Below are 16,438 nucleotides of genomic sequence, written 5' to 3'. Positions count from 1 at the left end.
CCTATACACTTTGATAGAAAATTTATTCCTCAGACTGGAGACTGCACTGACATTGTTAAGCAATATTTCAGGGGACATTTTCCAACAGGATGAAGTTCATCCTCATACCATTGCTATCATGCTGCTTTGGGCTGTGAGTTAACCCAATATTTTTTCCATTGAGCATGTATGGCACATGATTGAACAACAAATCTAACATCATCCACAACCAGAAACGGCTGTTGCTGATTTGACTGACCAAGCACAATAAGCATGGAACTCCATCCCACAAAAGGACACACCATACCTGTATGACACAATTCATGTGTTTTTGAATTCAATATCATGATCACTAAATGATCATTATTAATGTACCACCGTATCACATTTAAACTGGATCTGCTTGTGCATACTTTACCTGTAACTTTGAAACCTTAATCAAGTAAATATGTTACCTAAACAAATGCTCTGCCTATATTTCATGCCTCAAGCTGATTTCTTTTTGCTATTGGGATTTCATTTTGCATCAGTGAATATATATACTATATATATTAACAACCTGAAAGTTTTTGTTTGACTTACTTATTTATAGCAAACCCTAGTCATAATTAGTTATTTTATTCTCACAAATAAATTAGAATCTCAAACTGAGAATAAAAACAAAGTTTATGTTCCCATTAACCATGAATGCTAGCAGAGATCACTCTAAACTTGCACTAGTCATACCAGTGGAAGTCTGGAGGAAGAGGTTGCTTTTTTTTTTTTTTTTTTTGATAAATTAAACATTTAACAGATACAAACATTTCAAAAGCTAAAATAAGTATGCATTGAAACCTTGGGATTATCTAACTAACAATTTCTGTAAACTTATTCCAAGCATTCTAGCAACCAACTTACAATTTTAGTCTAGTATTAGTTTCTCCATAAGTAATATTTTCTTTAAACAAAGAGTGAATGGTGTTTAATAAGCAAATGGAATCCGATTTTTTTCATTTTAAACAGCTTTATGTTATTCGGTTTCTTTCAGTTTAATGATATACAGTTTTATGCAATCCAGTTTCTTCTAAATTATGAAATTACAGTTTTCTGTTATTCCCCCACTTTTTTATGTTAATTATGAGCTTTTAAAAATTTCTATACTAATTCATAGAAAATGAAGGTTTCATTTAATAAAAGGTTTAAAATTAGTTTTGGTCTTAAACAGGTCATTTTATAACAATATTTGAATAAGTTTGAGATCTTTATAAAAACAGATTTTACAAAAAACAAATTTAAAATAAAAATGTCAACTTGAATATTACAACAACAAGGAGAAACTAACATCATCATCCAGATCTTCATCATCTAATTCTTCTAAACTTGATTGGTTATACCTAAACTGAAGTTTCCTGAATATTTCTTGCACTAGAGCCAATAATGCATCTTTGTACCTAAAACATATATTTTCAATAATAAAATATAATATGAATGTAATTACGCTTCGTATTAATACCATCTTTAATTTTTAGTGAAAATAATTTTCCTACTCAACTTTTCATAAGTAGCCTATAATTAAAATTATTCATGAGACTAACATAATAAAATTTAGATGATGAATTGATACTTAAGTATTAGCACAACAAAATTAAGTAAATATTCCCAAATTTTCAGAATGTGTCAAAACTCTGGCAAAATACACGTAACAGTTGTTTAGTTTTAACAAACAACTTCACCATTTTCATACTTTCTCTTTATGCTGTATTTTAAATTCTAATGATTTTTATCAATTAATATAATGTTAAATCTTTAACTTGAGATTATAAACCTCTATTTTAAAATACACTTTTGTCAGATTAACTTAAAGGAACAAACTACAGTAAAATTTCTGCAGAAATACAGTATTTCACTATAAACTCACAAAAGGAATAACTCCTTTAAATCTATTCTTAAAGAAAAGTCATAAAATTTCCACTATTACAAAAGAAACAAAAATTCGTTTGTTGATCGACTTTTGAGATAAATAGCTAATTAAAATGTAAAATATGTATGTACTAATATGAATGTATATAATAAATCATTTTTTGTTAGTATATAAATAATTTTCCCTTCGGCAAAAAATTACCAAACTCTGAAAAAGTAGTTGTACTAATACAAAACTTAAGTACCAATGAATTTCTTACAATATCTACAACACTTTCGTAACAAGTATAATGATATGGTTATATTTCAACACAATATATTCTACCATCAATATTAAGTATGTATATTGTAATTTACATTTGCACACAAAAAATAACTATACATTTAGGTAAGTAGTTTGAATAACAATTACTTATTTAATATTAATTCATAGCTGTTATCTTGGGATTTTAGCTTGTAACTCAAGTAATCTAGAAATGTATTCCAGATATCCAGGCAAGAATAAAATCCATCATGACTAGGCTGAAATAAAATGAAAATGTAATTATTTTACAAATCCTCAATGAAAGAAAGTAAGCTATAGAAAATTATACAAAAATAAAGTAAATTATAGAAAATATTATTACCTGTTGAAACGTATATTTAAAAAGCAGAGCTAAAAATTCTAAGATAGGAAATTGTGGGCTACTTTCAAATCTTTTCAAATGCAAATTTACAAATAACTGAAGAAATTCTGTAAACTTTTCAACATACCTAGAAGAAAAAATATATGTGTGATTATGCATTCAGAACTAAAATTACTACTAAGTAGATTTTAATTGAGTGTGCATTCCTAAAACCATTTCATATATCTTAAAATTAGTGTTTAATTTTTATTACAAAAAGTAATTTTTACAGTTGACTAATTTGATTAAAAATAATATATAAACTGTTGATTTTGTATTAGAATCAACCCTCAATCAACTACACTTATACTGTAGATGATGCTCACGGTTAATTCAAAACCACAGTTAATATAAGGGCAATTAACAGAAAACACACACACACACACACAGGAAAGAGACTACATATCGTAATTAACAGAAATTACTGACAAATTATAAGGTATTTAAAGTTAATTAACCAATTTTTATGATTTGAATATAACTTCTTTCCATTAGCCCTTACCAACATGCTATCAAGTTAAACAGTATTTAAAGTGAGGGTTTTGAATGTTTTAAACATACAGCTTTTAGAAGTGATGCTTGCAGCATTACTTTTCTATCATTCAGCTCTGGTAGTTAGCATTCCAGAATTATCTACCTGGTAAACAAAATTAAATTATGTCATTAACATGCCATTATCAGAGCCAGTTTAGTCGGGCCTAATTTGTGTAGTCTCTAGCTACAATAATTTTAAATTTTTATTTCATATTATTTTACTATGTGTAAATGTCAAAATTTTGTTTATATGTAGCAGTGGCACCATTTGTTTAAATTCAAATTTAACAAAAAAAAAAAAAAAGTTTTATTTAAAACTTTCACAGGACTTTGTTGCATTTACACAGACAGAGCAATAACTTGCTTGTCAGTCTGAAGGACTTTGAGTTAATATTACACTATTAGGACCTTATAAATGTATATGTATTTCCAAACAGTTTAGTCTCAAGAATAAATGATAGATGAATTAAATTTGCATTCAAAACAAAAATAACATACTATAAACATAGGAAGAATAAACATAATCTGAAATGAAGAAACGAAGTTATAAATGGCTCTGAAAAACAATATTTACAAAAGAACTTAAAAAGTATCATTAAGTTCAAACTCGCATAAAAACATTGTCTGGAACTTTTTAGTTTTCACAGCATACCACACAACCTCATATCACAAATAAATTATCTGAACAAAAAGTACCTCAGTGTCTCAAGTTATGAACAATTAAGTTAGCAACAAAAGATTTTCAAGGGTGTTTTTAAGGTAACCTTGAGCATAGAAGTAACACTCTGGAATTTATAGAAACATCATTTTAATATTTTCTGTTTTTAATTTTCAATAATAAATTCTGGAAGCAAATGACATTCAAGAGACTAATTCTGTCCAAAGGAAATCATGGTCAGTTTTTCTTCCAGACAGAGATTTTGAGGGCTTTTTGTTTACTTTTTATAATTCTTATTTTTTCAGTTATTTTATTTTCATTCATTAATATTTATTTTATTTTTATCTACAATATTATGCTCCTAAGCAAAACCATAATTAACAATGGAAATGCAAAGGACTTACTCACAGATCAGAAAAATAAGTTCAACGGGAAAGAACTGAAAAAACCTTCAGAAGCAGCAATAGAAGGCACTTTTGGAATGTCTTCAGAAGAAAAGAAGAGATACAGTTCTTTGATATGCAAAATTTGCGCAAAATGAGGTGCAAGGTTTTATGTAATGATATTACCCTGATAAAACAATAGCAAGCTGTAACAAAGCAATTTCAAAGACTATGACATGTCTTACTTTAGAAACATTTTAAGAGACAGACAACAACAAATCACACTGGATATAAATTTCGAATCAAACAGAGGCCAGTGAGTCTTCATCAATATTCAGTGGCACTAAGAGACAAAGACAAGATAAATGAAGATGCTCAGAAAGACAGTTAGCTGATCTTTTTACAAAAGGAGACTTCTCTTCCAAACAATCAAATTTTTTCTCAATATTTTCCCTTTATTATGGCCACTCTCCTTCATATGTGTATGGCAGAACTAAATTAATATATATATATATATATATATACATTTTAAGTACATAATATTGTGCTAACTTTTTTCCTTGGGTCTTGGGTGTAACGATTTCTTTAAGTTTTGTCTTCTGTTTTGTGCACAAATGGTATAAATTTTAAGCAAGCGATCACCTGCAATTCAGGAATAGGTTAATCTATTTTATATAATTTTATTTGATTAAAACAGTTTCTGTTAATGAACATACATTTGGGATGATGAATGGTTTTCAGGAATTAATTCAATTTATGAACTGAGGTTTCACTATTCCAGTTTCAATACAAGTTAATTATTGACAACTGTGGATAAAAATTTCCAAATTATTTTATATAATTTTAACAACAGTACTAACTTATACAATTTTTGTAGCTACATTCCCAACACTTGATAATTTCCATCAACTAGACAACATTCCAGAAGTTTCTAAATGCAACACCCTGAAGAAAGCATGCAAATAACATGAAATTTAGAACATGCATTAACGGAGGTGAGATATGCAAACGATTAGAATTTCAGCGCTGACCCATATCACATGCGCCACTTCAAATCTCTATTTAAGGCTTGGAGTTTTCGATAATTTCAAGTTCGGCAATTGTGTTTTCCTTGTGGTTTAAAAAAAAAAAAATGATCAATTATACCTCATAGTAACCAACGATCATCATTTGATCAAGTATCCGAGTTCAACAGAGGAAGGATAGTGGCATACTGAGAGTGTGGATTACCTTTCAGGGAAATCGGTAGTCATGTTGGACGAAACCAAACAACTGTAATGCAGATATGTGACCGTTGGATGCAGGAGAGTATGAGGGACCGACGTGTTCGATCGCATCCACCTCAGTGCACCACTTCACGTGATGACAGGAACATTGTGCGCATGGCAGTGACGGATCGCTCAGTTACATCACAAACCATAGCACAGCACATTCAGTCTGTGCATCATCCAGTGTCTGCGCGTAGCATTCGACACCATTTACAGCAAGCACAGTGGTCTGTCCGCAAGACGTCCATTGCTTCGTCTACCCTTGATGCAGAACCACAGATGACTCCGCAGCCAATGGTGTGATGAAAGAAGGATGTGGACGGCAGAATGGAATGAAATTGTCTTTACTGATGAGTCACGCTTCTGTCTGCAAAGGATGCTGAATAGCTGTATTATGCACCGCCACACTGGTCCTGCACCAGTTATTATGGTATGGGCCAGTATTGGGTATCACTCTGGCACTCCTCTAGTATGCATTGCCGATACTTTAAACAGCCAGCACTACATCTCCGAGGTGTTGGAGCCAGTTGTCCTTCTTTGCCTTCAGGGCTTGCCCACAGCCATATTTCAACAGGATAATGCACGAGTACACGTGGCACACATTGTCCAAGGGTTCTTCATCAATTGCCAGATTGAATTGCTGCCCTGGCCAGCTTGCTCTCCTGATCTTTCGCCGACAGAAAATATGTGGTCCATGGTTGCTGAACAATTGACCCAGATTACATCCCAAGCTGCCACACCAGATTAACTTTGACAACATGTGGAAGCTGCTGCTGTACCCCAAGAACACATCCAAAGTTTCTTTGAATCAATGCCGAGGCGTGTAGCAGCGGTGATCTCCAACAATGGCAGCTACTTTGGCTACTGACTCTGGAAGGAACCACACTTCACAGAAGTCTATAAATTTAATCATTTGATACTTGGTCAACATATTATCTATTAATAAATTTTGTAGTGATATCTCTTGTTTTTCTTGGTGTTGCAATTTGGGTGGCCAGCAGTGTATATTAAATCCCAGGACTGATTTTTCTCAAACCTTCTTGAAGTGCTTACGTTCACTTGAGTAACCTTACAAATAGAACCCTGGTAAATAGCAATAGTTCACCTAGTTTAGTTTATGATTTAACAATATTAAGGTTCTGCTCAATGATTACTGCTTTAAGCTTTGCTCTGTGAGCAATTTTAACAATCTTCAATATTGCCTGTATGTTAAAAAAAAGTTTTGCTTTATCTCTGTTTCCCCACTTGGGCTATTTGTAATTATTTTGCTGTACATGTACAATCTTGTTATTTATATCAATAAAGAATTCAATTCTTCCAGTTCATATGGCCTAATTGTTAAGGAGGTTAGTTTAGTTATTTGAATATGTCAAAGTATGCAAGGGTATCTATCTGCCTAAGGAGAGATATGTCTTTGTGATGACTTTCAGAGGAAAACTGACACATATTCATGTTACACATGGGAAAAAAATGCAGTCAGACTGTTTGCCTGAAATCAAAACCAGGTCAAGATCCTAACACTCGGTGATCTTATTCATTTTGGCCACTGTTGGAGGCCAGCAGCTTAAAGAGAACTTTGCAAGACCATAGCACACTATTATAAATCATGTTTCATGTTGCCATTTATAACATCTGATTGATCCTTAACTAATTAAACTAACCAGAAAAGCTATCAGATGGTAGTGCAACTCAGATTTATAAATCTGCAAGGAAATCTTTCATTTCACACATTTCACAAACTAATGGCAATTTGAGATTTTAAATTTTTGCTATTCTTACAATTCTTAATTGCTAACAGTTTTTTTTCTTCTTGCGTAGGAGGAGGGAGGGTTATAAAATACTTTTAAAGTCTTTTATTAAGATGAAATATAAAATAATTCTAATAAGGCAGCATTAAATAGTACAGTAGAAGTCCAGAAATCTGCAACGCTTGGGACCAGAGGTTGTGCGGATTTTAGGATTTTGTGGATTTCAGGACAGAAAAGATAATATTCAGACTAAAAGTGCAAAATAAATAATGCATATTAGATACATTTAATTAAATTATTATATACATTAATACAATAATTAATTATATGCATTAAATTATTATTGCATATATAAACTGATTATATTATATTGTTCATTTACATTAGGCTCATCTATTTTTAAATTAGCATGAATCTGCTTCCCCTTTTCTCTCAGAAGTAGTCCTGAAATAGGTACCTCATCACTCTGCTGCTGCCAGAACCACTTGTACAAGACAGCATCAAGGTTTGCCGATTTCGCCTCATGTAAAGATTTATGGTTTCGGATTCTGGTGTTAGAATCACTTTTGCTGTAAAATTTCAACAGCTTTTCTTTATTGTTCTGTATATTGTACACAGTCCATGTGGCAATTCCATATGATTCTGCTATAAACTGAGCAGAAGCACCTGCCTCTATCTTTAGCAGAATTTCCACTTTTTTCATTACCGTCAATGCAACGTGTTTACGTTTTTCAACATTGCAAGCAGTAAAATCACGAGTGCGTTTCTTTTCTCTCACTGTATTTAAAAGCGCTGAAATTAAAAATATTCTTAATTTACCCTTAAAATATCTGGATAAAAAAAAACGACATCACTAAACAATCTCGTGAAATTACAAAGCTCAGAAAGTACAACAACGTGAAGCGTGAACTTGAAAGAGTTGAGTTAATCGTTTGCTTTTTTATTTCGATGCAGATTGGAGGAGAAAAAAACTATCACGATGACAATAATTTCGTATTTTTGTTATGATTCATTATTATTCAGTAATTATGACGCCATTACCCAGTAAGTATTTTTTTTTTTCGATATTTCGTACTCCATGTTGTGGTTTCCGGAACCTATAAACTAAATGTTTATGTTTTGAGAGGCAACACTGATTTCAGGAGTTGGCGGATTTCAGGTCAGCGGATTTTCGGTATTTGACTGTATATCCATAAGGATTACTAATTGGAACATACAACACTAATATCAAAGATTAAAATCCTTATTACATGCTTAAAATAAAAACTGCGGCTCAAACTTAACCCTCCAACTGGCCAAGGTATTGTTCTATAATCGCAAATTTCCCTAAAATGCCATTGGAAAGGGTTTTTTTTTTTTTTTTTTTTTTTTTTTTTGTAATAATATATTTTCTTCAGAACAATTCCATACCACTTCTGTGGCTTTATGCCTGGATTTCTTTTGCTTCAAATTAATGCCTTAATTGCTTGGATACACTTCAAAATGAATGAATTTGTAATTACTTAAAATGCGTTAGGAAATATATATTTCTAAGAATATTTTTCTTAAAATCTTTTAAGTAATTACAAATTATATATATATACTTCTAAGAATATTTTTCCTAACTAATATAATATACGGAGATGTATATGTAGTTAGTATAGCAAACATTAAACATGAAAGGTGATCTTTTTTGCTCTGCTCTTATCTGTTATAATCATGGTGCTTCCTAAAAAATTAAATTTATAAACAGTTTGATAGAATGAGTAATAACTAACATTTAGATGATGGAATAATGTGGAAAATTATTGGCAGATTACATGCAGAACAATTCCAAGCTGCAGAATAATTCTTAGTGTCTGCAATCTGTGGAAACAGTTTAAGGAGACTGGATCCATATCTAGATGGTCTGGGTAACCGCATTCAAAAGTCATGATGCCCAAAGACAATCAACATTTGGTACTCTCAGCTAAGTGCTATAAAAATGCTACAACTACACAAGTATCTTTTTTTTCTTCCCCCCCCCTTGTGAACTCTGTTACCATTAAAATATTAATTTCAAGGGTTATTCACGCAATGTTTTTTCTGAATATTCCTGCTGTCATGGACCATATCATATGGACACATCATGGAATAATCCTGAATGGATACTTTTAGGAAATATGTTTATTCTTTTACTTTTGAACACAAGTGTATGTTTAGCATCTCAGATCTACTGAAGCTTTGTAGCAGCCTATACATCAGGGTTTCTTAAACTGTAGGTCGCGACCCCCTAGGGGGTCAGGGGATCTGCAGCAGGGGCTCGCCAAAAATTTTAGCAGTTTTTATATTTCTTATTAAAATAATTTTACAAGTATCAAATATTTTTACACAATGTATATGAAAATAGATAAAGATAATACAATACTGGCAAAGAAAAAAACAAAAACGTTTCGACGCATTATTTTTATAATATAAACGTTCATTTTTCTTGCTTTGCAAGTGACGCTGTCATTTCGTCTGTTACTTATTTAAAATTTTCACACTGTTCCAAGTCTTAAAATTAGAAATTAAAGTTAATGACCTAAAACTGAAACAGTATATTATGGTAGAAGAGAAAAAATTGACATTTTCACTCACGCGTCTGTCGGATTTGCACAATACTTATGGAGTCCCACAAAATTTTTAAAAATATTATGGGGTCTTGGGGGTCGTGAAAAAATCTCAATCATAAAAAGGGGTCACGAATGTAAAAAGTTTAAGAAACCCTTCTATACACGAAAGAAATAAAACTAAGCATGCTAACATAGTTTTAAGTCAGTGAAATTTTGCCTTGAATATTTAATTCAGTATATTTATAAATAAAAGCATTACATGTCATCAATACTGGCTAAAGTATTTCTGCCTGCAGCACTTTTAGAATTATCCTTTGTTAAATTCTGTAGTAAATGGAAGGTATCTTGAAACACTTGTAATAAAAAGCCTTCATAATCGGCTGGAATGCAATGTTTGGACATTATTTCATTGATGCAGCCCATAGCTTGAATTCCCAGCTCAGTGTTTCTCCTTAAGGTCTGTACATGTTGCATTCCAACATTCATTACCTAATTTTTTAAATGAAGTTAATTAACAAAACATGACAACAAAACTGATACAGTAAAGTATAAAAATTAAATTTTACAGTACTAGTAGTATCTTTTGACAGATGAAATGGATCGAAAGGAAAATTTTAAAAAATTTACACAGAATTTCAGAACTCTATAAAAATATTACTTAACTAAGAGTAACATTTATTTGTTTACTAGCATTAGTATGCAGTAATAATTATATATGTAACATAAATAATGTATAAAAATAATATAGTTATTAGAAAGGAAGTAATTAGTTTTAGTAATCTATAAAAGTACAGTTAAGATATTGAAAAGTATGTTTCATTAAGTTGTTTAAAAAATATTCCATATGTGCATCTTTAATCACACAACATATATCTATCCAATAGTCTAGTTCTTACATATTTCAGTCTAATAGTCCATATATACTAGTTCCATTGGTCTAGTTCTAGAAACTTGATTTAAGATATGTACATCTAACAAAAACATAAAGATCAGCTGTAATACATAGCTTCAGCTCATTTAAATCATAAAGAAAAGAAGGAATAAGCATTTTATCTTTCATTCACCTCCTTCCTTCCAAACAAAAAGCCAGAAGTACTTTGAGTTTTATTTCATAATGCCAATTTCCAATGTTTAATTTTTTACAAATAGTTTTGAATTAAATTTCATAAACACGAGGGTGTCGGGGCACAATTACTCAAGTAATTTATCAATTTTACTGCATAAATTGCTTTTCACTCAAACTTGAATTAGTGAAAATGCTTAATCAGAATGAGTTCTTTAGTGCTCTGCATTGGTTCTTGATCCCTTCAATTCACGGAAATATTTGGCCTAACTTAAATTGCCAGTTTGGCATCGCCTTATTACTTGAGTAAAGGACGAAACACCTTCGTATTTATTTCTTAATTATTGATCATTGAACGGGAGTTGGTTTGTTCCTCTTAAAAAGTCAACTAATTTCTGATCAATGGCAATGATTACTTGCTTTTAATTTAATTTCTTTTTACAATTTAAATTTTTGTTATTCGTGAATTAATTCAAGTCCCCGTTAAACATTTTTAACAATTTGCATTAAAGTTACTTTAAAACAATTTTCGGAATTAAACTTACTAACTATGGATTCACTCTTTTTAGATAATTCTACTAAAATTAATCTTAGGAGATAATATAATCAATATTTCTTTAGTAAATAAATTATCATATATATATAAACATGTATACATGAGTTACAGATTATTTTTTCAATATAAAAGAAATACTAGATGCTACAGAAAAAAAATTGATGGCATAGCAAATTATTTATATTAATTAGCATTTATTATGAAATGGTAAAACTGGCATTAGTTATTTCTAAGAAACAGTATAGCTTCGGCAAGATCTTCTTTGTTGGAGGGCCATAGATCCAATTTGATAAACTTCAGAGCTGAGAAGAGGTTTTCCACACTAACCTGAGTAGCAGGAAGAGCTGTTACTGTTAGGGCTACTTCTTTTAACTTGTCAGGATAGATTTTTAGAAGTTCTAAATGAACTTCTAGTGTTTTGAAAGTGCAATCATATTTCTCTATTTTCTCAAAGACTGTGTAGAAATCTTGTTTGCATTTTTTCATTTTTACATCTAAAGGCTCCTGGTTCTTCGTTTTCATTCGCTTTGTCTTAGCATTTTCAATATTATCCAAAAATACTCCTCAAAATCTAATTCATCACTGGAAGAGGATGATAGAGACTCAATTACAATGTCTGCAGTTTTACTGTCCTCACTCGAATTCTCCAATTGTTCTGAGAATAATTTCAATCTTAATGAAAGTTCATAGGTGGCTTTCTTTGCCTTTTTAATTTGTTCGTCATCCAGGAAAATTCCGTGTTTTGGATCTACAGATTGAACCCAGCAAGATCTCCTTGTCTAGCAAACTAGTTTCTCTTTTCTTCGTTGAAGAAATGATTCCTTCTGCAATAAACCCTCCATTTCAGAAAGAACAAACATCCCATTCTCGCTTCCTGATAATTCTTCAGATTGCAGTTTTTTTTTTTTTGTGGCTATATACGGTGCAGAAAGAAGAGTTTCCAATTCTGCAAGATCATTCCAGTCTTTCTGTTAGTGAAACATTAGAGTTGTCTACATCTTCTAAAAAAGTCCTTAATTCTAAAAACCTCTTTGTCATCAAATATGTACTTCCTTATCATGTTGCTTGATCAATAATTGATCCTTTTGTTGCTGCTTCCTAAGAATGGCATCAATTTTGGGAGTTCTTACTGCTATTGCTTCTTACTTAAATTTACCAGCGAGTTATGTAACTAAATGAATCAGTTTAATCATTAATGGCAAATATCACATCCATCCTTCTCTTTCATATTTATTTATTAATATTTCAATAAAATAGAATATAACTATTTATTAATGTATATAGTCCATAAATAAAAATAATAACTCGGCTTGTCATTAATTTTTTTTCAATCCAGTTTAATTTCATTTCAAATTCAAACTGTCCAATGAAAACTGGAGTCAACCTGTTTTTAGACACTCAGCTCCGACTCCACAGCCCTGGTTATATCCAGTACATTTTTTAGATAATCTCCAATTCTTTCAGTTCACGTAAATGATAAGGAAAAGAAGAGATAAACATACTGTCTTTCATAAACCCTCAAAATAAAAAGCCGTAGGGTATAAATTCAAAAACATTGGGATAACAAAGTTAACAAAGTTTCCTCAAATATACATTGTAGATTATGTCTAATACATCTTTGGAAAAGATTTTTTAGTTAAAATCACTAGTAAACTGACATGTGAATGTAATAATGTTCCATCTAACTGAAAGTAACATAATCACTGCTCTCCTTAAGCTGTGGCATTAAGCAAAGACTAAACATACTGAGACATTAATATATAAATCTCTCAATAAATTATGTTTATCGCAAATCACACTAGTCTTATCTGTCTGAAAGAAGGGATAGCCTTGTGGCGGGCTTCCTGACAGAAACTGGTTTTTATTTCTATTACACATGGGAAAACCACAAAAACACTAATTTTAATGTTCCCTAAGGTTAAAAAAAAATCCATATAAAAATTACTACCAACATTCAGCAATTTTATAACAAAGTTGCCACTCAAAAAGAGAATGAAATTCCCCTCAAGTTTTCCAAATGTGTTTAAAGAAAATTCCAGTCTATAAGCATAGTGCACATTTTCTGTGCTGAGAGGTACATTAATTATGGTACCACTTGAGAAAAAAAAAAAAAAAAAAAAAAATTGCCGATTACATATGACTTGCACACACACACGCACACATATATATAATTCTCAAAGCATTACTATTATAAATATAATAGGAGTTGTTTTCTCCACTAAAGACTGAGATTAGAATCTGCCCAATCTGGATCAGAAAAAAAAAAAAAAAAAAAAAAAAAAAAAAAAAAATTTCCAGACATTTTGCAGCTAAATAAAAGACAGACATCTATTTAATGATATTTTAAAATAAATTTAGGTATTTTATATTTATTTAGCTGCATACATAAGCAAAAATTACATCCATTAAATTTCATGATAGTATGTCATCATACTGCTAGAATTAGTTTGAGGGTTATGTCAGAGAAAATTGCCTGAAATTTGAAAGTATTATTAGCTAATAATAAATAAATTTAGAGGGAAGAAGCCACATTAAACGGTATGAATAACATTAAAATAAAGTTAATTATTTAAAAACTGATAACAATAATCAACAATATTTTGGCGAATAATTATATTAAATGGTTAGCCTAGATGACTGATTTTTTTTTTTAATTTACTGCAAAATGACAAATAAGGCATTTATTAAAAAGGAAAAGGCATTATTATTAAGATTTCAAGTTACTTAATACTTTTTTACCACATAATGCTTATATGAAAGAGGAGAATCCATCATCAGAAATGTACTACCTTCACTTAAAATTGGATACTTAGAAAAACATTCTTCAATTAAATTTTAAATAACAGTTTGATAAGAAGGCAAAGTAGAGGTTTATGTTATCAGAGCATATTATAATATATTAATTAGATTTAAATGAAAATAACTTGTTATAAGTATAAATAACAAATCAATCAGCTAAACAGACTCATTATTGTTTAGTACAAAATGTGATGAAATCAAATAAAAAAATATTGAGGAAAACCATGCAAAGATCTTCTTCAGTACAAGATGCCAGAAAGTAGAGAGTAACTTTGTCCAGATGAATAAAAAACATACATCAATGCTTACAGGTTCAGGGTGACAGCCAAAACTAGCAAAATGAAAAACTGTCGTTAGCAATGAAGAAGTGATATAAGATGAGAGTGGAATCCAGCTAAGCAACTGTGCCAGACATCTTAAAGAGAGAACACTAAGTTGATGAGATTCAGCATCTAAAGGGGGCATGCATTGGAATGGGTTTTTACTTGTGGATTTAAACATGCCACTAAGTAGGCTACCTAAAAAGGGAGAAAAATATTTTTATTTTTTTAATTTAGTCACAGACCAGAAAATATTAATACAAATGTTCCACAAATTAAATAACAATCTTTCCAGAAAACAGGATTCCCTTCATAAGAATTAATGATAATATAACTTTTAAAATTTTTAAAGTAAGCCAACTTTACATGCATCCATTATACTTCAACAATTATCATACAGAAATATATAATTTACATACATAACTACTAGAAGCTGCTATTGATTTTTTTAAGTAAAATAAAACTGATATGAGAATTTGAATCTGATAGTTTTTAACAACACTGATGAATTTATCTATTAATAAAGAACATGCAAAATAAAAATAATCAATAACAATAAAAAATTTTATAAATGTTTCATAAAAATATATGAAAAGCTATTCTACACCAAGCAGTTTAAATGTTTTAGGTTATTCACTCATGCCTTATGAGTGTGAAAGATGCATATAAAACCCTGAAGTGTAACAATTAGCTAAATATAGCTATCAGTTGCCAATATTACAATAACGACATTTTATTATGAAGGCTGTAGGTTTGCAATATCATTCACTGAAATTTACTGAACCATTTAATAAAAAGTAATGTTACATTCTGGATAAATTTGTAAATTTATTACACTGCTCAAGAAAATTAGGGAAGCAGATGATGTAGCGAGAATATACAGCTGCTGGTAAATATGCAGTACAGTATAAAAATACATTTTTGAAAGGGACAATAAAATAAAAAAATCAAACAAGTGAAAAATCATGTTTACTGTTAACAAAGATCATTTTGCATTAAACTTAACCAATTTCATAAAAAATTATTCCTAAACATACCATCTGGAGAGAGAAAAATAAGCACTGTCAAACTTTTTCAATCGTCTAATTAGGTTCAAATGCAAGGCACTGAATTAATAAGGTGTTTCATGAGTTAAAAAGATTTTTCCTCACTTATCAAGGAGGATATTTTGTAACTGAAAGAGTATCAACAGAAGTTATGATCTAGCAGGAAAGCGTCTATCTAATCTGTTTCAAGCCTACTGTATTAAATTCACACCTGGGCAGCATGACAACCACTATTATATGCTCTATTTCTATTTCAAATAACTAGTTCCCAATGTATGCTGAATAAGGTTTGGCATTGTCATGCATTAAAAGGTCATAATTTCCTATTTCAGCAATAGAAGGCATAACAAATGGTCTAACAACTCTCTCGGTCCTGATGAGTTCGGACGTCAGACTCCGTACTGTATAAACAATTCCCACATGAGAATTGTAAGCACGTAGGCCACTTAATTGTGTCCCAGTGGCTTCTCATCATTGTAGGACTTGAAGAAGCTGGGCTGAAGAGCATTGTGGTTTATGGCCTACTGAGGTGAGCTAAGTTCTATTTTCTAACAAATCTAGATTCAGCTTGGAGCTAGATCATCAACAAATTGTGATCTGAAGTGAATGTGTGACTTGATACAGTTGAGTGCATGTCAAAGAAAGATTGTAATTTTGCTGCTGACAGAACACTTGTTTGGTTAGAGATAAGCTTAGGTGGACATATTAACCTGTGTAACGAAAGTTCTAGATCAAAGTCGAATCACTCATAATCCAAAGGACGAGATGCATGGCCTGGAGGGTTTTCCATAAATTTTAATTAAACTTAATATTTACATATATACAATGTAGGCTAAAATGCCCGAATCGAATATTTAATGCTCAAAAGGCAAGAACTGAATAGTTCCAGCTAAAATCTAAATCGAATTCTATTGCATAGTGCATCGAAATTCTACCTTCAAGAAGAA

At 30.8% G+C, this 16,438-nt stretch overlaps 1 protein-coding gene across 2 annotated transcripts in view; it reads right to left on the bottom strand.

Annotated features, from left to right (window-relative positions):
- Nucleotides 1-16,438, bottom strand: part of ebo (exportin ellipsoid body open) — a 119,102-nt gene that overhangs the window by 60,216 nt on the left and 42,448 nt on the right. The window contains exons 7-11 of one of the 2 annotated variants that reach the window (XM_085821020.1): nucleotides 14,423-14,643; nucleotides 9,967-10,196; nucleotides 2,505-2,631; nucleotides 2,291-2,400; nucleotides 1,301-1,409 (exon numbers count right to left, since the gene is read on the bottom strand). In XM_085821020.1, coding sequence (XP_085677146.1) covers nucleotides 1,301-1,409; nucleotides 2,291-2,400; nucleotides 2,505-2,631; nucleotides 9,967-10,196; nucleotides 14,423-14,643 — 797 coding nt within the window. The remainder of the gene's footprint in view (nucleotides 1-1,300; nucleotides 1,410-2,290; nucleotides 2,401-2,504; nucleotides 2,632-9,966; nucleotides 10,197-14,422; nucleotides 14,644-16,438) is intronic. The other variant, XM_085821021.1, reaches the window with a different exon arrangement.

This window comes from Stegodyphus dumicola, chromosome 7 (assembly GCF_044657685.1).
Source record: "Stegodyphus dumicola isolate Sdum_Otavi_A_Nest chromosome 7, ASM4465768v1".
Classification (NCBI taxonomy): domain Eukaryota; kingdom Metazoa; phylum Arthropoda; class Arachnida; order Araneae; family Eresidae; genus Stegodyphus; species Stegodyphus dumicola.
The sequence above is the reverse complement of the archived record's forward strand: the minus strand, read 5'-3'. Positions and strand labels throughout refer to the sequence as shown.